The 22,884-nt window shown below is 41.7% G+C and overlaps 1 protein-coding gene across 1 annotated transcript in view; it reads right to left on the bottom strand.

Annotated features, from left to right (window-relative positions):
- Positions 1–231: 231 nt before the first annotated feature.
- Nell2 (neural EGFL like 2) overlaps positions 232–22,884 on the bottom strand; it is a 292,336-nt gene continuing 269,683 nt past the window's right edge. Inside the window, exons 16-20 of the mRNA XM_050130946.1 lie at positions 17,523–17,663; positions 11,541–11,734; positions 10,238–10,414; positions 8,418–8,642; positions 232–883 (exon numbers count right to left, since the gene is read on the bottom strand). Of these exons, the coding sequence (XP_049986903.1) occupies positions 10,256–10,414; positions 11,541–11,734; positions 17,523–17,663 (494 nt within the window). The 3' untranslated portion in view covers positions 232–883; positions 8,418–8,642; positions 10,238–10,255. The remainder of the gene's footprint in view (positions 884–8,417; positions 8,643–10,237; positions 10,415–11,540; positions 11,735–17,522; positions 17,664–22,884) is intronic.

The following is a 22,884-nucleotide window of genomic DNA, read 5'->3' as shown; positions in this document are numbered from 1 at the left end:
GAGCACTAAGGACCACAGAAGTGAAACAGAAGGTCCGGAGATGGACTGAGGCATCCATCCACCTCATCCAAGACTTAGACACAGAGCTGAAGGAAAATCACCTTTCAACACAGAACTAACACAGTGAGTGTTCGCCATCAGCGGAACTAGAAAGCCACTCATATTTTAAACCCGAAAGCAGGACAAAGAAGACGCCGACTCACCTGGGATAAGGTAAGAGAAATAGTTATTTTATTTGCACAGGAACAAGCTTATACCGAACAAATTCAACCAAATAATATCGAGTGCAGTAAAACAAGGGACTGGGGGTGACTTCCTGTTAGAAAATGTTACGCAACCATGCCTGCGCGTTAATTTTAATCATTACAATAGCTTGTTTCAGATTTCAGAGTGCACTGTACAGATGCGTCAGCTTCTTGGCTTGTAGAATATAACTCGCTTGCTACCTCAGCTTTGACTCTTTCAGTGAGGAACCTTGACGATTCAGGAAGACTCTGGGCTAGAAGACCACGTCCTGCCACCACGGAGCTAGCTGCTTTCTCAGACCTGACAGGCTTAGGCGTCTTATCCAGGGGTCGGGATGTCTCACTCCGCACCCATTCTTCTACAAGATGAAGCCAGGCGGAGTCAAGGCAGAATTGTCATCTAGTTTCCTCAGAGATTTTCCTCAAGCTCCACAATTCTCATAATTGACATCCATCTACCCAGCCATTAACAAAGCTGCACTGAGCCGGGCACACATCACTTTTTTTTTTTCTTTTTTCTTTTTTTGGTCTTTTTAAGCGAAAGAGCATTCTTTTAAAAGATACTCCCTGGAGGCAGCAAACGCCCGTCACAGCTCCTGAAGGCACTGTGGATCCACTGAGCAGCAGACATGGCCGTTCTGGAGAAAACAGTGGACAGGAAAGCAGAGCATGAGTTTTCAAATCATTCCCGGAGTCCCACACTTCTTGATTAGCGCGACTAGCAGGTATATACAGGACGGTGTTATTTCTAAAGTCCTGAAAACCTCATAAGCAAATTGTTCCCAAGAGTGTTTCTTCAGTTGCCATCATTGTGCTCACTGGCATGCTCTCTCTTGGTTCACACCTGTTCCTTTGTTTACTCACAATCCGTGTTGTGTTGTGAGAACTGAGTTAGCAATGCAGCCCCACTCCCCGACCACAGGACAGGACTCACACCTTCCTGGGAGGGGAACGCAGTATAAGAGAAATTATGGAAAGTGCTGGAAAAGTTTAGGAGAAAATATTTGGATCCTCTTAAAACTCACGTTCTCATTCTATTCTTCGGTGCAGCAGTATGAGGAGACAAACATTTGGGAAAGTTAGTTAGGGTATGAGGGTGGGGCCCCGTCTGCCGTAATCTGAGGTCTCAGGAGGTGTGCACCAGAGGATCAGGAGTTCAAGGTCAGCCTCAGCTAGAGTTCAAGGTACATGGTAAGATGAAGGCCAGCCTAGGCTACATGAGATATGGAGGAAAATGGAAACATGAGCTCTCTCTCTCTCTCTCTCTCTCTCTCTCTCTCTCTCTCTCTCTCTCTCTCCTCCCTCCCTCACCTCCCCCTTCCTCCCTACTTGCTATCATGTGAGGACACAGTAAGAAGGGCGCCTGGGGGAGCAGGAAGAATGGCTTGCAGACTCTAGTTCTACTAACACCTGATCTGGGACTTTGAAAATGACTTCTTCAGCCCCCAGAGCTACGAGGAATACATTCTGCCATCTATGGTGTCCAGAGCTGAAGGTGTTCTGTTTCAGCTCCCGAAGAAATATGTTAGGTAGTGATGAGATAACGAAAGACCTCTCCTCAGACCTCCTGAAGAGGTGACAGTCACGCCGAGACCAGAGGACAGGAGCCGGAAAAGAAGGCCCCCCACACAAGGGGCTGCAGAGGGCGTTGCAGTGATATATACACACCAAAGTCCTGAACATCTACATCGAATAAGAAAGAACTAAAACATGATCTAAGTGGGAAATTTAAGTCGGGGAAACTTAGGAAACAGCGTGAAGCTGAAATGGTCGGGCTAGGCAGGAGAGAGACAGATGTGCACAATTACTTATTACACTAAGGTATCAAAATAGTATAACTGCTAAGAAGTAAAGCCCCTCCCTCCTTCGCTTCCTCCAAAGGTCTCTTTTTCTAGCTAAGTAATGGTATTTGCTAAGTAACCTGCAATTGTCACGTTAAGTAACGTGCAATTGCCACCTTAATCGCAGGAAGGAAAAACCCTTACACATTAGGATGGCACACTCTGCCAGACATCTGGCCACGTGTCCTAAACACATTCCCTAATTTCACCCTCTTTCCATTGCAGTGGAATCACCATTGACCATCGCTCTTTTCAATTCAGAAAGCAGAGAACAGAGAGGTTAAACTCCTGTTCAAAATCACCCAGTTAATACGTGACAGAGCTGGGGTCAAAGCAGGTTAGTCTGTGTCTAATACTTGTCTCTATTCTAGGTTTTCTGTCAGACAATGACTTTGGGTGGGAGAAAGGATAGTATGTATTAACACAACAAAAATCAAAAGTAATTTTTCAGAAGGTACTTTACTGTTCCAGCCTTTGCAGAAACATTCAGATGGGGAAACTAGTCTATAATGAAGCCGAGTGACACCTGGTAAAGCCAGTTCTCATCCACCCTCGGGTATTTGACAGACAGAGTTCTTGTTCTGGTCCCAAGACAGAGTCACCCTCTTTTGAGCCAGTAGTAACACTTACAACTCGGATATCAAGCTCAGAGGTGGAGGTTTTCTATCCATAGCCTTGTTGCTAGGTTACACATCAGTTTCTCAAACTGTGATTTTGAAACAGACTGGTGGGGAATTTGTGGCAGCATCCCTCACTGTGTGCAACTGGCACAGAGTGCTGTAAGGGAAAGACATCACCACTGTTCCCATGCATGCTTCGGGAAGGACACATTTTCCAACATCCTTCGGGCATGTTTTTTTCGTCCCCATCTGTGTGTCCTCTGCTGTAGGAAAAGTGCACTATAAGCTGTACCATCCGAGCTTCTCCACTGGGAAGGCTTTATTAGTTCATGCTTTAGAGCCCAAGGAAACATGCCAAGGGCTTCCAGATTCAGCAATGGTAGAATGTATTCTATAAATTAACATCCATCCTTCCTGATCTGGACAAAATAGAAAGCTAGCTGGGAGTCATGAAGAGCTGCAGGCAGACACCAGTGGGGGTCAGCCCTAGAGGAATGGGAGTTTACCCTGTAACGACCTAAGCCATTCCCTAGTCGGGCAGCTGCACATGACTGTACCGCAAACAGAAGTCTAGAGAAGTCAGATGGCAATCTCACGGAAAGAGTAACCATTTGAGGAATTGCTACAGCAAGGAACCGTTAGGTAGTAGCACAATGAGTTTACCGGAGGCCTTGCTTCTTCTCTGCCATGGTTACTGCTGAGTCCCTATGATACAACACTCAGTGTCGAGATTAACCCTACTATGCACAGAGCTGGCTCAGATTTTAGACTGTGTCATCAGCTTAGGTCCTCAGACTAGGGATGGAGCAGATCGGGTGACATGTGGCTGACACGCTTTGGTCATGGACATCGACAGCTCACAAGAGTAGCAACTTGGCATTGATGTTGGCCTTGGAGATTATTGTAAAAACAATGACTTAGGAGAGTTTACATTTAAATTATTTAAGCATTGAACGATTTCTTCTTTTATGTTAATAGCTGTGGTTTTAGGGAACTGCTTATTTATTCTATTTATTTGTGGTTCAATTGTTTTCTCGTTGGCTTTTATAGATTTCTAATCTAACAAAAATTCAAATGTGCTGTAAATATTTTCACAGCTGTGACCTTTCATTTTGCTATTTTATTTCTCTGTATGAACTTGAATTTTTTCTTTTGAGCTATATTTTTATTACTTGTAGGTCAAAAATTCATCTCTTGTCTAGAAAATTGATAAATATTTAATCAGAGTGTTATTGTTTTGAATTGCTTTTAATAATTCTTTTTCTCTGGAATTTACTATAATATTTAAGCTCAGCTTGTCATCTAGTCATTCTGATGTTCTTCAAGTTCGCTTCAGCTGTGAACACAGCGCCGTCTTAGCTCACTCAAGTCTCGGTTGGGGTTACCCAGAGCAGACTGGCCTATGGTTATGTGTCAGGGAACGTGTCTGGAGTATTGATTGATTTGAAAAGGCTGGGCCACTGTGGTCTGTTGTCCTCCACAACAGTGGTCAGTGCTACCTTTGGGCAAGTTGTCCTTGGTTCTACAAGAGAGACCTGACTGAACATTAGCCAGAGCTAGCTAAAAAGCTGCGTTCTTCCACGGTCTCTGCCTGAGTTCCTACCCGACTTCCTCAAATGTAGACTGTACCTTGGAAGTGTAAGCAGAAATAAACCTTTTCCTCCCCAAGCTGCTTTTATAGATATGTTTATCACAGCAGCAGAGAGCCAATGAGGGCGGCTCTTCATGGAATCTGTTTCTCCTTCACACCGATTTTCAGAGGTCTCTTGATGGAGTTGTTACAATGCTACCTGTCTGTGGGATTTACTTTCTGTCTATCACATGCTAGAACATTCCTTTTAGGTTTCTGTTTGATGACGGTGATGTTTAGACGTCCAGGGGCTTCATGCTTCTAAAACCAGCCCCCAGTTATTCCACCTCCATAAGCACCTAGTGAAAGAGCCCTACTTTCTGACCCCAAAGGTTTCTGTCCAGTGAAGATGTGCTCAAGTTAATAGTCTTTGGTGAGCCAGTTTGTTCTGTGTTTAAAGCTCTTGACTCTGACCAGTCATACAGCTGCTTGTCTATAAGATTTAGGAAAAGATAATTTACTTCTATTTCCAAGTTTAACCTCTAAGTTGAAGATACATCTTGGTTCTTTAGAAAATTAAATTTCATCATAACTCCAGAAAGATAAAAGAAGAGGAAAGGGGAGAGAGCTCAGTGGGTCAAAGTCTTTGCTTTGCAAGTGTGAGGACCTCAGTTCAAGTCCCCATCACTACATAAGAAGCTGGGCTGGGTCGTATAGACCTGTAACTCATGACTGCTGTGTGTGGCAGGGCAGTGACAGGAGGATGTGGGGGCTTGCTGTCACCAGCCTAGCTCATGATTCGCTCGAAGACCCTGTCTTGAGAGAGTAAGGTAGAGTGTGGTAGACCCAGACACTCAGTGCCCTCCTTTAGCTTCTGTATATACATGGGCATGCACGCCTGCACACACGCCTACCTATAACACAAACACAGTATTTTAAAAAGGCAAAAGGGACTATATTACTGCTTCCCTCAAGTGTTGTCCAGATCCATCTTCCTAAGGGAATAGTGAATCCTCAGCACATAACTGGTCCACAAGCTGCCCAGCCTCCTGCCTTCACAGTTTTTCTCTCTCCATCAATGTTATAGTCACATCTTTCTTTCTGGGTATGATTGTAGTAAGGCTGACCTACTTTACACCACAATGGCCAATATTTATTGGTTACTTAATCTGAAAGTGCTAAGCAATTCATGATTTTTTTCTGTGTGAATCTTCTCACTTAATTCTTGCAGCAACCCTCCCAATGGTATTGTTCAAGTATTTACTGCCATAGTTTATTATTTTCATTTTTAGGTGAGTTGGGACACAAAGAAACTAAGCCAAGTCCCCTGATATTGCATCATCAACACAGCTGATGGAGTCTTTGCTTGCTGGAAGCCTGCTTTCTCAGGGTGAATTTTTGACCTCTAGGGCAGTTTTGGCCCAGACAACATTGTGAAGTGATTAAAATATCTTCTGTATGTGCTGAGCAAGTAACTGAGTTAGCAGAGGGCTTGTCTAGCCTGTATAAAGTTGGTATTTGTGCCCAAAACTACATAGGCTAGGTCGGTGGGAGGGAGACAAAGAACCACAAGTTCAAGCTCATTCTCTCTGCTGCACATCAAGTTTGACAACAGCTTGAAATGTCAAGAGATTTTGTAGCATAAATAATAAAAACCCAGAGACAGATATTGGGGTTCAAGCTAAAGTTCAGAAAAGCACAGCAGTCAACCACTAGAGAGTTCTTACCTCTACCAAGGCTCAGACAAACAAAGGGGCGACCCTATCCTCAGAGTAACTGCAGATGCAATGTCTCCTCTAAACCTCAGACTGCACTGAGTTCCTGCTGTACATTTCCTCTCTAGTGCCAGGATTAAAGGCATGTCACCCCAAGTGCTGGGAACAAAGGTGTGAGCTCTGTTTCTCTTTTAGCTGGATTCATTTTCACTTATCCTAGGGTGGCCTTGACCTCACAGAGATCCACCTGCCTCTGTCTCCCCAGTGCTGGGATGAAAGGTATGGCCACCACTGCTTGTCTTCTATGTCTTATAGTGGCTTAGATGTGTGGCAAACTAGTGGCTTAGGTGTGTGGCTAACTAGTGGTTTAGTGTGTGTGGCTAATTAGTGGCTTAGCTCTGCACTCCGATATTCAGGCAAGCTTTATTTGTTAGATTGTAAACAAAATGTCACTATAAGATCATATTTCCAAGGAAAAATATTTTTTTGTCCACATATGCCATCGATATCACAGTCAACAGCAATAGGATGCTACTGGAGAATGAAAATTTGACCAGCGAGATAAGGAACAGAATTGTCAACTATTTAATTCACATTAAAGGTCTCACAACATATCTCTAGACAGACAATAAGTGTCTACACACACACTTCCAGGAATGACTGACCATGTCTAGATGTCTGAGATAAGCCCCACATCATTTTAAACCATTGAGCTGATTTTCATGTAAACTCTAAGAGAATGGATAATAAGTACAGGTAGTGTTAGAGGAATGACAACTAAATGGAGCTCTGTCTCTCTGCTGGCATCTATTGACCAGAACAAACAACTTTAAACGGGAATAAGAGGGGAAGGGATGGAATCAGTGCTCAGAAAACAGTCAGCTTTGGAGAGTGCTTGCTCCCAATGCCCTCTCTGTCTGAAGCTTTTTCACTTGAACTTCATTTTTAAAATATCATAATTAAATAATAAAAATGGATATTTTGGATAAATTTTGTAAAGAATGAACATAATCTTATAATCCACATAATTAGTACTTACCAAAGAAAATAAGAATTCAGCAACAGAGCACACTTTTTGGAAGACATTCTTACCAAGCATCCAAAGAATGCAATACCATTTAGAAGCTATTGAACAACAGGAAAGAATCCTGAAAAGCCTGGGTGTTTCCTGCAGAATCCTGTCTGAGCTCTACTTGTTGCAACCTTTATCCTAGCACCTGTTATATGTTTTTGTTGTCAATGTGCAGAACAGCAAGGAGTACGAGGACTTGTGCTGATTTACTAGTTAGATGCCAAAAAACATCCGCCGGACCCCAGTGCTGTAATTTAGATATCTACACGGTTGAATATACTCATATCAGACACAGAGTTACGCTGCATACACATTACTTAGCATATCTGAGGCTTCCTTCAGATTTGCTGATGCACTTTTAGCAAACAGTAGTAATTTTTCACTTGAGATCTTGATTGACAAATTTCATCCATTGAGAGAACAAGAAATGAGGTTTTGAAGAAGATGGAACAGATGTCTGGAAGTTTCAAGTGTTTTAGGTTTCTTTGTCCTGTTCCATCAAGCCCTTCTAGTGAGAAATTACACCAAGTGACTATGAATGAAGATGCTCTATTGATAGAAAGAAGGAGGAAGACTCAAGAGCCAGAGCAGGCACAGACAAGCAGTGCCGAGCAGTCTGACGTCTTTATCTGGTTTGTTATTGTTGTTAAGCCTTTAATAGTATTGGTTTTGTTTTATTATTAATCTCTAAATTATGGCTATGAGGTACAAACTGACCTCACCAAGTTTAATATTGTACGGATATTAATCAAGCTGCTTTCTCAAACCTAGTCATACTTGAGTCTGTGCCGTCTACACCGTATGCGGTCACTGAAGTAAGTAGCACAACGTTGTTTGCCTACAAGAATAAAGTGAAAATCTTTATAATGATTTTCACCAACTGTAAGAATAAAATATAATAAGCATCGGACTCTAACTTCTTCAGTTTAGTGTAACTGACCACAAAACCAAGAGACACGCCCATTCTTGCCAGATTGATTTTCACTTTAGAGAATGCAATGTATCTACTTTGTCAATATATTTTATGAAACTCATAAAAGAACCAGATAAAAATCAATGAAATAATATTGTCTTCCATTATAGAAGGAGCAATAAAACCCATATGGTTGGCTACATTAGGACACGAAGTTGTTGCTACTGAGCATGCTGGTAGCGACATACACAAGCTCCTTTGCCCTGCAGACCTGTCTCCGATGTGCAAGGCTGTTGTCAGTGTGGTACCAACGAATTTGAGCTTCCAACACTGCTTGAACAACACACAGGCTGAGTCCAGCTCTCCATCACCCAGGGGACGTGCACCCCTGAGCCCTGGTACAGCTGGCAGAGTGCTCACTCGTGCACCCAAGGGCCTTACCTTACATTGGCAGAGAGTGCACTCCGTGCCATGCTTTATCCAGGAAGACCCAGTGAAGCGAACCACATTCATCTCATCCAGGCAGGTTTTGGTGATGTCATTGCGGACGGTGTCGGCCTGGCAAGGGTCCGTGACACAGCGTGAACAACACTCACTCTCTGGAAGGACGCTAAACTCACACTCTACCTCTGGGCAAGGCAGAGGCCAGCAGTCAACTTCTCCTTGCTGCGAGGAAAAGAGGCAAAGGGAATGGACCAGAGAGAAAAGAGGCAGAAAAGGAAGGACAGGGAAGTGATTCTTGTTCTTAGATCATCAAATCCTACAGCAATATGTGAGCAGCTCCATTTTCTTTAGGACAAAGGGGACAGTGGAAGAGGCTTCTATGAAGTCCCTGATCTTCAGATTCTCTTAATTCTCCCGGTAATTTACTTGTCAATCTTTGAAGATTTGCCCCTTTACCAAAAAATGAAATATGAACAGAATTGGACAATTTCTTTGCCAAGTTATACATTTTTCAGTGTAAGGAATTTGAGTGCATCCCCTCCAATAAAACAGCACAAAATAAGACAACACAGAATTTGATTTCCCTCTCTTATTTCACATGGGAAACTCGATGAATTGAACCTTAAGCAGTTTCCACCTGTTGGCTATTTTCTTCTTGGTTTTAAATCTCAAGGTTTCAGAGATGAAAGCAGCCTTTGGGCGCAGAAACCGACCTTGTTCTTGGAATTGATTTTTGGGTTGAAAGGACAAAAAGACAGACAACTCAGAAGCGTGGCCCTAAAAATATCTCCAGACAAACAGAAAGGAAAGTGGCCATGACTTCAAAGGCATCTTTCTGGTGACACTTCCACTGCAGAGACACACGCAGTCTTTCACTTCTAATTTACATGATCAAGAACAAACAAGAAGTCAATTTAAAAGAGTTGCTGTTTCTCTCTAGCTAATCTTTCCCCCATAACTCATTATTTTCAAGGGAAGTTTCACAAATACATACAGCTGTCCCATTCCAATTATATGTATTTATCACAAAGTCACAGTGTGTGGAACCACACAGCAGTGCAGGCAGGAAGAATGGTTACAAAAAAGGGCTTCCTTTTCTTTTTTTCCAGTTTTCAAATGCATGTGTACATGTGTGTATGTATGCATGCCTTTTGCATGCATGTAAATTTATGTGCATGGGATGACCATTCATAGAGATGTTTAAGATGGATGGCATAAATTGTTCGTGCTTGATCTTCCGCTTATTCACTGAGTCAAGGTCCCTCAGACAGAACCAGAGCTGTCACTATGACTAAGCTTTCTAGCAAGTTTCCTTTGGGATCCTCTGTCCCTGCTGCCATGGCTGGAATTACTGGAGGCCACAGTACCCACGTGACAGTCCCTTGGGTTCTGGGGTATTTTCACCATTTTAATTCATTAACCATTTAACCATAACTAGACCATTTCCGCAGCTCCAAAATGTCATCTTTGTTTTGTTTTTGTTTTGTTTTTACACGTGAGGAACTGACAGAGAGTGGTTAACGATTTTACTTGGAAAGAATGATTTCTTTTCTGTGAATGCAGTATTCATAATTATCTTCAAGTATAAGATGAATGGGATACAGCCATAGGAGCTTTTCCTTAGCTTAGGCTAGGAGTATGTCAAGAGTCAGCACTTGGAGAAAACGCACACAGGGCGGGCCACTCCATCACTCCAGACAATGTTTGTGGCTTCATCTCTCCATCATTTTACCCAGACTTTGTGTTTGTAACTGTCAACACTCTAGCCCGCTATTGGTACTGATGGGATGAAGAGGATGCTCTCCTATTTAACTTACCAAGCAGCGACACTGCCGTCAATCCTGGACCCAGGTGTCCCCACTGTTGTACACGGTCTCTCCGTTTTGATGCAGGCACTGGCTGCTCAGCCTTGGGTCACACTCAGGACAGCAGGAAAGGTCAACTGTAGGGTTCTCACAGTCACAGACCATCCGTCGACACATAACAAACCCAGTCTGAGTTAGAAGGGGGACAAAGTGTTACTGCGCCTCTCCATCTCTCAGAATGCTACAGCTTACTGAGGATAGGACACCAACAACATCTACTCAACTAATAACGTGCCTTTAAAATTCCACTTTGAAGCTAACAGAAATGAGCCAAAAGCTGGAAGACTTCTAATTTCCTTTCCATACCACTCCTTGAATCACTTGACCAGAAAGAAAATTTCCAGAAATAACCAGTACCATGAGGTAGTCTATATGTATATTATGAAATACTCCATATGTATATTAAAGTGTATGTATGAATGTTCATCTATTTGAATATTATGTAGCAATTTGGTTACTATTTTTAATGAAAGCAAGATGAGTTATTATAGTGCTTTGTAGATAGTTAATCAGTCTCACAATTTGCCAAGTTTTTGGAATAACTAGGCATTATGTTTTTTGTACAAATATCAATTTCTTTCATAGTAGTTCTATATATCTTATACATAAGATTATTCATTTAGCTATAATCTAAGCCAGTATCATTAACTGAGTAAACATTAAAGAATACATGTCTAAATATAACATTTATCCAGACAGATATTTTCCAGTCTTGGGTGAAGGCTTACCCATTCTGACTTCATTTATTCTTTCATTCAAATATGATTTTATGATAAGGAAAAATTGACATAGTAACAAAATGTTATTAATTAAGATGAATACACGATGATAAATGGTACAATGGAATATTCTTCAGTAGCAAAAAAGAAAATATACATGTAATCATGTAAATGTGATATATATGTATATATAAACATACTCTCTCTAAATATATATAATATAAATAAAAATATAATCTTGGGGCAGGAAGAAGCCAGGCACAAGGAAAATGCTCTGTCTGACTCTGTTTATGTCAGGCTCTAGGAAATATGAACTTAATTATAATGATTGTTTACCTGAAAGCAGTATTGGCCTGGTTCTAGAAGAAGGGGAAGGGTTGCTAGGAAGGACTTGGACAACATTTGGGGTAATGGAAATGCTCAGTTGTCGTCACTGTTTTGGTTAGGTGGTAGCATGCATCTGTCAACACCCGTCCATCCACAGACTCAAACGTAGGGCAGTTCCAGCCCAAGCACAGGACTGTGTCCGCACCAACCTGGCAGGAGCACACGGAGCACCTGTCGTTCTCCAGCACCCAGATCTGGCCATTGTGCTTGACCTTCCCTTCGTGCACACAGTCCCCGGTGCAGTTCTTCCCGTGGGGACACCGGCAATCATATCCGCCGTCCAGGTTGAAGCAAATGGTGTCATTGGCACAGCTGTGCCTCCCCGTTCCACATTCGTCAATATCTACAGGCAACAGAAGCACACAGCGTGACCCGGAATATTCTTCTCCCAAACAGTTATGATCAGACAAGTTGTCTCCCGACATGCTTTACCTAGACATGTTTCCCTTAGATGCTGACTACGGCACTGAGTAATCTGGGGAGTATACAGGAAAACATTATAAAATTTTGATTTTAAGAAAAGATAAGCTTGTCCAGAATATTATCTTTTAGGTCTGTGTAAATACCACTAGAATTTGAGAAATACTGATATCTCTGGAAGTAAGAACATAGCTCAATTTATTAAATAAAACAGTTTGATAATGGGAATTCTAGCAGTGTTCTGATGTTTTCCTGGGAATATCATCCTCAGCATCACACTGGCGGTTACAGAACATTCCTTTCTGGTGGGAGAAATGTCAGGGGCCTGCGGCGTGTTATTCCATTTCAAACCCTTTTCCCCAACCACCTCCACACAGTGCACTTCCGGCATTTTGTCTGTCATTTTGTCTGGTGCTGGTGCTCTTCCCTCAAGGTCTGGGTTTGCCAGCCATGTCCTTGAACCTTCTGTGTAGCATGAAAGAGACAACCCGCAATTGCCATCTCTCTCAAGGACACTTTTGCTTAACTTTCCCTTTAGATTAGCTTTGCAAGCCTGGCCTGACTCAATTGACAACTGCCCGTTCTTCACCTAACCTCACCTATTCAGTGGCAGTAGCAGCCTAAAGCATTTTCATACAGATGAAAAGCAAACATATCTTGACCCAGAGATCAGGTCTATAACAAGAGATGGGATTCATTCTATTTACCCCATAATTTAAAGGTCAGAAGCCAAAATACATTTCAGAGAGATTATATGAATGGCAGTAAGCGGTTATTTTCCTTTTCATCTGCTTCCTCTAAGTAAAGGTCAAGAAAGAAGTCATAGTAAGAGGAGCAGGTTAGAGAGGAGTTGGTTAGGGAGGAGCAGGTTAGAGAGAAGTGGGGGTTAGGGAGGAGAAGGTTGGGGAGTAGCGGATTAGAAACCAGCAGTTTGTAAGTAGGAAAACTCTGTTATGATTTCTTCTTGAAATTTTTCAAGACAAAATTGAGCAAATTTTTTTTCTGTGTCTTTACTTCACTTCTACTTGAAGACTTGGGCTGGTCAAGATTCTGTCTTGGCTATATTTAAATTATAAAATTCTGAAAATAATGCACATGGTGTCTTTTCCCTCTATTTACTTCTATTTTGTATTCATATCATCTCCATATAAGTTCTATATTGGAATAATGACTGCAAGTATTACAACCATAGTGAGATTTCTTCCAGCTCAATTAGTCGAAGGTAGTGCTTGTGGTATGGATCAGCATTCATGTGTACTTTAATAGTTATGTATAATGAACTTATGCAATTTAGATTTGGTAAAATTTTGTCTTTGAAAAGAAAATGAAATTTTACAAATTAGTTCTATCTTTAGCCTTTTCATAATAATAATAATAGGATTTACTTAATATGTTACTCTTTGAGTCTATTTAATATTCTTAGAATTGTGAATTAAAGCATGCAGCAAGGCATCAACCATTGTAGTTTCATCCCTTTGCCATGAACTCCACAGCCACCTCGAACTATATAAAGCCTTTTGACATGTGCTGTAATGATGCTATCCACAAGAAGCTGAACATTTACGGTCCACTGTGTCATCCTGCTGGATGTTTAGGTGGACACACCACTGCTAGGTACCACAGTCCTCTCAGGACGGAATGAGCCTGTCCACTTCTGGAAAGACTATGTAATGTCCATGAGTGGGAAGAGTACTTATTCCATGAAAAACATATTTCTAATAAGACATGGGGTTTAAGCTCCCTCACCACCATGGTTTACATATAGTTCCTCCATCGGTAGAAGGGAGGAAGTGCACCTGATAGGTTACCCATAACCCCTCTCTGCAAGCGGACTCAAATCACTTTGAACCAGTTGCCTTTTCTATGTGTTATCTAAACTAGATTTCATAATTACCTATTCATTTGAGAAACTGAATTTGGAACTCTTTTTACATGTGAGACAGTTGACACTCATAAAAATTCAAATATTACTAATATTAGTAACTGCTCAGTGAGTGTCTATTACAGAAAGGATGTTCTGAGTCCATGGGTCATGCCGGGTCCTCATCTGACTCTAGGAGCAGCGTTTGCCACAGCTCACTCTTTCACGAGTGAGCTCACTCGCTCTTTTGCATGTTCTTGATGCTTAACAAGCACACTGCAAATAGTATTCAGCCATGCAAAAAGGAGCTGAAGTGTTTTAAAGTAATAATATGTCATGTTTGAAAGCGGGTAGTTTAGCGCTATGGGGGAACAGGTGTGTGAATGCAAATGTATCCAGCATAGTATCTACTGTGAAGGCAGAAGAGGCAGACAGACTGCTCGAACACTGAGAAAAGAGAAGGTAAGAAATCTAAACTTCATTTCAAAGGCAATCAAATGTTATTTTGAGTAAACATAGATTTTTGTTTTAGAAATATTTCTTTGGTATCATTTTGGAAAATGGCTTTGGGTGGATTAGAATTTGAAGCTAATAGATCACTGAGTTTTCTGGTTCAGGAAACCAAGCAAGGAATGAAGACAGTCTAAGCTGACTTGTGGGACCGTCTCTCTGTGTGAGCTCCTGAATTCCTTCCACGGGACAGCACATTTGGTACTTAGACCACTGGCTGTAGCTGCAAGGCAGCCCTAAGTTTACAAATCAGGAGAGTGAGGCCTGAAATGTTGCAAAACTTTCCTGAGGTCCTGGTCAAGAAGGTACAGGTGGGGATAGCTGCAAAAGATTTGTGTGGATGCAGCTTATCAACGCACACATGATAGCCATAACCATAGGCTAAAAAGTAATGAAATAGACCAGCTATATACTCATGTCTCCAAGTGTGAAGCCCACACTTCAGAGCATTGAGAATGCACTGCGTTGCTTCTCCAGTCTGAAATGCGTTTCTTTCCAAGCAAAAGGAAAATGGCTCCTTCACTGATGTAACTGTACTCTGACAATGGAACCTTTCTAAACGCTAAGATCACAATCCAGCAAACCACTCCAATGGCAAGAAATGGGCAGCTGTATAGACTTCTGGTCTATTTCTTAAACCACATCGGTTGGTTCCTTTAAATCAGTCCTCTAGAGAGGGCTGCCTTCTGACAGAATTGTACAATTTTCTAATAAAAGTGACAGATTTTTATTGGTGGATAATAGTAGAATAAGCTTCCAGAATAGTATTTTTAAAATAAAACATCTGTGTTTGTGGGGTTGCCTCCCAAAGCGTTTCTGTGTATCTGAGAGAATCTTATACCTTGATGTCTTCTGTTTATCACGCTTTAATTTAATGTATGATTGCCTTTTTACTTTCTGAAATCAAGAGGGTACTAGTTATTTTGTTTGAACACTATATATGTTTAATATAGTGGGCGAACAATGGTCCATCACAGCAGGGAACTCATGGCCACAGGTAGTTGAGGGAGTTGGGCACACTGCATTGGCAGTCAAGAAGGAAAGAACAATGAATCTGTGTACTAGCCCCCTTTCTTTCTTTTTTCATAAAGTCCAAGATCCCGGCTCATGAAACTGGTGCTATCCCTAGCACATAGCTCCTTCCTCCTCATTTAATTTCATCAAGAAAGTCTTCTACAGACATTTTCAGAGGCCCATGGTCCAGGTAACTCTAAGTTATATCAAGCTGACAACACGGCAATCGCACCACCCACCTACCTACTTTCCATCTCAATCACTTGTACTAGGCAAATCAAAATATCATCCATTATGTGCCCACATTGTTCATCATCCATTATGTGCCCACATTGTTCATCATCCATTATGTGCCCCACATTGTTCATCATCCATTATGTGCCCCACATTGTTCCAGGACTGGAGATCTAGCAGCTGTCAAGCAAACAAAACATATGAGCTCACATTCTAAAATATATAGTCGGCAAACAAACAAAGGAGCATATACTGAGACTCGGGGAGAATTTATTACTTCTCTGAAGGAAGGTGGAGCAGGGTGAATGAAGAGTGTCTAAGGCCATTTCAAGTGGAAAGTTCAGGAGAAACCTTTGCAAGGATATCTGGATTTAAGTAAAAGCCTGGGGGTGAAGTAGGGAGGGACATTTCGTGCAAAGAGAATTCCTCTTGAAAAGGAATCCACCTGTATGTTTTTTAAAATGGCAAGAAAGCCACGAGCATATGTCACGTAGGCCCTTATCAACCATGGGCAGAGTCTGGGTTTTACTCTAAGAGACAGAGTCTCCAGAAGTGTACACAGAAGGGAACAGCTCTCAGGCAGACAGGGGTAGAAGTAGGTAGGCTTAGTCTGAAGACCACAGTCAGAGTCCAGGTCAGAGAGAGCTAGTCTGATTATTTCTATCTGCACATGTGTTTGGGCAGAGGATGTGCATGTGAGTGCATGCGCGTATGGAGAACAGAGGCATTCAGTCCTCCAGCACTGAAGTTAAACAGGCGGTTAGGAGCTGCCAGACATGGGCGTTCTGCAAGCGCAAAAAGGGCTCCTAACCACTGAGCCATCTTTAGAGCTTTTTTTTGAATAATCTTTATAAAGTTAACTTAAATACAGCATTATGGAATACAAACAGAGTATTGTATGGGAGGTGAGAAAAAATCACAGCTTCATCTGTCTATAGACAGTAATCCATGGCTCTGGATTTGGCCCAGGCTAGAAATATCCACTGCTGGGCATTTCCAGCTGCAAAGTCAAGCCCTGGGACTACATTAGGAGATTATTAGCTAACACTCGGTTTCAGTCCTGGGTAAAACAACAGCATTTCCACCCCTGTGTAAAAGCCGGATGTGTTTTTTCTGCTGCTATGTGAAATGTGCGTGTGTTCTCTGCTGCAGTCTAGAGATCCTTCTGCTGCAGCTGGCTCTGTTCTGGAAGCCTGGGCCCATCAATGAGTCTGTCTTACTTTTCTTGCATCAACCTTCTGTTTACCAAGGATGGCAGACATCTTAATACCTAGGCATCAGGCACCTCTGCCAGGTTCTTGAAGGACTGCACTGTGAATCCCAGACCCATTTTTTTCACACATGATTACCCTATCAAGGTTTGGATACAAGTGAAGAAACAGCAGTTCTGGAATTTTGCTTTGGTTTTTCTTCCTGTGCCATGAATTCTGATGGCAAACTCAGTGTTCCCGTTTCTCTGACACTCTGCTGGCTCTGCCTGGTTCATAATGCCACCTCTTAGAAGAGGGAATACAGTGGAGCTCTTTGTCATTCCACTGAAAATAACTCAAGACTAATGGCTAATTGCTGAATGCAATCAGATTGCATTTCCAGTCCTATAAACTCACACACACCTTAGAATAGGGCTTGGATCTCTGGTGTCCGACATTCAGTCTGACTCTGCCAGGCCATCCTGCTGCGGGAACAGCCCAGCCCAGCACGTGTGGCTTTTCACCCTGGCTGCCCATTCTAATGTCTTATTTAGCCCTGGTTCCTTACTTTTTTGTTCACCTCATTGAATTTTTCTACCTGTTTTGGGGCCAGGATTTTAAAATACTTCAATTTTAAAAAGTTTATGTAATAAAATAGATTTTCATTTTAAAACATCTTTTAATCCTGGCTAGTATTCAAAAAGGGTGTTTAGGGTCACAAATTTGATGTATAATATAGTAATATAATTTTGAGGCAAAAAGTTGTTAACACACTTGCAATCACTGTTGACAAATAGCAGAAATGCTGGTGGTTGGGGGATTAACTCTATGTCTCTTGTTTACATCTTACTTTGTGTTCACCAACTTAATGGAGTCTTAGCCTCTATGTCTTCTTTACTGACCTTCACACGATTCTCCACCTGGTGCAAACATCCCATTGTCATGGTAGCCATCTCTGCACTCACAGTGGTACCATCCGGGCAGGTTAATGCAATTGGCACGGCTGTCACACTGGACAAAGCCGTCAGAGCACTCATCGATGTCTGTTTGACAAAGGAAACAAAAGCAGGATTTTATGCAGTTGTTTTATCCTCTTAAAGAATCTAGAACATTCTGCTGTAAGGCTACTATCACTCTTACTGTCGGCAAACCTTGAAACTGAGAAAATATAAAATCAATATAGTTCCTTGGTCGTCAAAAGCCGTGAATAAAAAATGTAACGGTTTTTATTAGTAACCGGAGAAACATCTAGAAGTCTTCTTCTCCATCCCAAATGGTGCCACTGCAATGTGGAAATCATGTGCTCAGTGGTGGTCTGTGATTTTCATCAACTATTCCCAGCTCAGGTTGGCACAGTCGGGGATTGCAGGTTTCCAGTCCCTTTAGGTTAAGCATGGGCATGGGACTTTCCTCGGTTACCTCCGTTACCTGGGCAGGGTTGTTGATATGTAGCACTTCCAGGTAGAGTCTTGAGGGAGCTGTGTGTGGCTCACATGTTCCCTTCTACATCATAACAACTAGCAATTTCCAGAAGCTCCCAAGACTAACCCGAGTCCATGATGGAGGAAGCAAGGGCGCATCCCATACTACCTGAGATGAGCAGACTGTATCAGCAAGAAACTATTTTGTGTTGCTTTAAGTCACTGGGACTTTAGGATTGTGTTATTGCTACTATCAGTATAAGCTATCCTGACTGAATACACAACTCATCTTCAATAGATATGACAACAGCATTCATGCGTGTGTTTTCAAGAATCGATGGCATCTGTGCACTTATACCACTTCAAACCACACACACATACACACAAATCATGTTGATGTATGAATAATATGTAGAACACATGAAAATACTGAAGCCAATGTAAGTTACAGAATTTAGCAAAGGTCAGGACAGTTCACAATTGCCTGGTATTCATGTGTGTTCGTTCACACAAAAAGACTTGGGCAGAAATTGACAAAAAATGTAGCTTGGGTCTCAGATTTCTATCAGAAGTATACTATCATTCCCCAACACTGTGAGCCATTTTCTGTTAAGGCTGATGAATGATTAAAAAAATCCCATAATACTCTGTTCTCCTCGTTTGCTTGTGGGAGAGAAAAGTGATCCTTGGGATTGCCTTACCAAGTACCTCACTATCTCCTGATTTTCTGGGCCCACTGGCTTAACTGAGATCTTGCTAAATGATCTGATACAATAGCACTGTACCACTGTGGCTGCCTAAAAGGTCTAACTATACTTACTACTTGCATCTCGATAGCCTCATGCCATAATGGATGAACCTACCTAATGAGGCAGGCAATCTTTCCATGTTTGTCCCAGGCACATGGCTCAGGGTTGTTGTAGCATGTGATCAAACATAAGGATGCTCTGCTGTGAAAGGGAGGCTGAGTGAGCTCTGAGTCCTTCCTCTCCGTTGGCTTTGGCTGGCAGAACTTATTTCTATCTCAGTCTCAGTGATGCCAAACTCACAGATGCATATGTTAGTTTTGTTACTTTAGTTTTTGGCAGTGAAACTCAAACCCAGGGCCTTTAGCATCCTAGGCAATGGCTCTGCCACCAGGCTGCACCCTCAGTTCTTCTGTTGTTTTCTGTTTACATATCCTCTTTTCTTGTGCTCATTTAAAATTTATTTATTTGGATTGTGCCTTGTAGCCCAGACTGGCTGGGACCATGTGACATAGTCCTGGCTGACCTTAAACTGGAGATCTGCTTGCCTCTGCCTGTGGAACGCTGGGAATCAGTAGTACAGCACCATGTCTGGCTCTGCCAGTCAGGTTTGAAGGGGATAAAGCTGGGAATACATGCATAAATAGCTTTTAACAATTAAAGAATTAAGCCCTAACTCGTTTGCTCCTTGGCAAGAGCTTCTTCAGTGAAATGAAATGTAAAACATACTCTCAGATTAATAGCCATGGGCCAACAGCAGGCATCTCATACCATTGTAACATTTTAGCATTGTTTCAGGAATAGAACGCATTCATCTCGGCAGTTCTTTACCCACGAATCAGTAATTCCTACCAGCAAATATCAGGGTGATGGCCAAATCAGCTAACTAGGCAGCCTTCCTGCCATGCATCCACCTAGGCCTGCAGGTTCTAGAAAAAAACCTCTTTGTAATGCAGGGCCCCTCCAGCTGAGGAACTTCTGATTACAAAGGAGTCTGCACTGCCTTTGCTTCAGCATTGACTGGTCTTTTCCTGTAACAGAACCTATGTGGAAAATTATGCCATCTTTTAAGTGTACAGACAAAGAAAACAAGCTGACAATTAAGCTTTAGAAGTGATGTTCGTTTGAGGAATGCCGAGGGGACATGTTCAGAGTCCCTTGGGGCAAACTGAGCTCTTAGAGATGGCCACTGTCAAGACCATGGATAAGATGGAGCTTCTGTGACTGCGGCCTATGCAGTCTTCTACCGCTCTTTCTTCCTGACTCACCATGGCTGTGAGAACTGCTCACCCCACGGACTGGTATTTATAAAAGATGCCTTTCCCCGCATCACTCCTTCTCCAGTTGCCCAGCCCACTCCTAAGCACAGCCACCCCACTTCCTTCATTTACATCACAGCACCCCAGCACATCGTCTTCATCATGGGCACACACCCTTCCAGTCTTTGGCAGTTAATAGAAATGATATTGATTGTGTTTCTTCCCACTCTGAATGCTGAGGAAATGAGCATAGGCTGCTGTGGCATATTGTCATATACACTTTGAGCATTATTTTCCTCTTAACTCATTGTTATATAGCTCTTTAGAGAATTATATAATACAACCTGTTCATTGATTCAGTTTAATATTAATTACTTACTTAATACCTGCTATGTGCCAGCAACTAAGTGCTGGAGAAAAGAAATGGATATATAAATATGTGTGACTCCTGCCCTTACTGAGCTATCATCTATGAAAATTACATTCTAGAAAATCAAATTTATGAAAATCTGAATTTACAGCCATATAGAGCAGAGTTTCCCAGAATGTGGTCTATCTGTCAACATCAATATGCTTTATAGGTAGCCGTACACAAATATTTCATTTTAATGGCTATGCACTTATTTTCTCAATTATTTCCACTTACAGCAAGGCATAATAAGAAAAACAGAGGTGAAATAGAATTTAAATCTAAAAAAAATGGTAGGAATTATAGAAGCAGCTTCAGGTAAATATGTTCTAGAAACATGAAAAATTAAGAAGGTTGAAAGTATCAGTACTGAAGAGAAGCTACTCACATTTCAAGGAAGATTTGTGTGAAAATTTCTTATGTAATGAAGTACTTGCTTCAACTAAAATATGACTCAATTTATAAACTCTACATGCCATGGCTCACCTTAGGTGCTTGCCGCCATTTACAAAACGGAAGGAAAACCAGCTAAACAGTACAAATGACTTCACTTTATAATTTTACTACACTGCTTATAAAAATAATAGGTACTTGCTATATACAGTGCTTTGCAATAGTTATTCATTAGGGAATAGTGAAATGCCCATATATGTCAAATGCTCCAATAGTAGTCATTTTGTGGTGAGAAGTGAGTGTTACTCTCTCAGCATTTCCAAGAATACAAAATACTGTCAGTAATTTGAGTACCCTACTCAAGGTCAAAGTGCAATGATAGGCATTCACCCTTTTATGGATAAATGGTTTTCCATTGTGAAAATGTGCATACATGCATTTTATCCATTCATTCGTGGATGAATTTTTATATTATTATTTTTGATACTATATGTAGCAAACAGGGGGTCCTAGGAGCCTTTTCTACATATGGCTTTCAGTTCCTGTAGCTATAGCAACAAGTTCAGTTGATGGGCCATACTGATCCACTTGGAACTTTCTGAGGAACCTACATCCTGTTTTGCACAATGGCAGTAGTGCAATTCTACCAATGGTATAGAAAAGCTGTCTTCCTTCCACACCTTCATGAATACACTCCATCTTTTGTCTCTGCCAGCCACCCTGGCAAGAGTGAGGGGATATCTCAGTGTCATCTTGGTATCCATCTCCCATCGAGGGCTACCATGGTTGCATCGGTGCTAGGAGGACTTCAGAGTCACGGAGGCCTGAGTGGTGCTAGTTACACATGAAGTCTTAAGCTGCTGAAGGCTGGCTGCTACTGAGACTGCTTCAGAACCCAGCGCTGCTTCAGTCAGCTGGTGGCAATGAAGGCCAGAGACCCAGCTATGGGCTATGGATCTGCCTGGTAACCAAGCATCCTCTCAGTATCTGCCTGGATTTAGGGATTATGGGAATGTCCCCAATGCTGATTTATTTTTTTTTGTGTGTGTGTGTGTGTGTGTGAGTGACCAAGGCCATGCTCTGTCGGCCTCTATTCTCTCTTTGTACTGTGGGTGATGTCCAGCCGTTATTTCTACCCTCTTTAGTGTGGTATTTCTTACTTCAGTACCAGGTACAATGGTTGCCATTGTCTTTTGTAGATCTTCTAAAGGTATTTTGCCATCAGTAACAGTTGAGATTGATGTTTCTCTGCATGGGAAGACAATCACATGACAGCCCTATTCTGCCATCCCATGGGACCTCTCCCCAACATACTAGTTCTTGTTTGTTTGTGGATTACATTCAAGAGGAAGTGAAAGTGTGTTTGCATTTCCCACGCAGGCAAGTCACATAGAGGGTATAGTCTTTAAATTAAGGCCAAATATTAAAAAGAAGTACAGCTTCATCTATAAGCTCATTGATAGCATGCATAGGTGCTCAAAAATATTTTAGTAAATAAGCTGAAATGTGAGTCACAACTCATGTATTTAGTATGTCTCTCTCCAAACAAATGGAGACATTTGCAGAAATTATAACATAAAGTCATGCCTACTGAAAGAAAATGTTAAAAATTTCAAATAATTCACTTTTGGTTGTTATCTTTAAGGAAGTTAAAACTTAATTTTACATTATATCATCCAGTTGAATGAAACACACAACAAACAGGAAATCCTAGAAGATGAAGAATGTAATTTTAAGAATGACCAAGTTTGCTGAGGTGGTAGCTGGGTTGGGAGGGTGCTTGCCTGGCATGTATGAAACCCTTGACGTCCAGAACTTCATAAAGCAGGCCTGGTGACATACATTTGAGATGGGAACACTCAGGATTTAGAAGCAGGGGCATCAAAAGTTCAAGGTCATCCTCATTTATGTATGAGTTTGAGGGCAGTCTGGGTCTGAGGCCCTATCTCATTTAGAAAGCAAACAAACAATTTTAAATCCTTGCGAACTGAATTATTCAGAATGTTAAAGATTCATATAAACTCACATGTTTTAGT

Source organism: Alexandromys fortis, unplaced genomic scaffold (assembly GCF_014885135.2).
Source record: "Alexandromys fortis isolate MF-2015 unplaced genomic scaffold, M_Fortis_MF-2015_v1.1 scaffold_28, whole genome shotgun sequence".
Classification (NCBI taxonomy): domain Eukaryota; kingdom Metazoa; phylum Chordata; class Mammalia; order Rodentia; family Cricetidae; genus Alexandromys; species Alexandromys fortis.
This window is presented reverse-complemented; position numbering and strand designations above follow the sequence as displayed.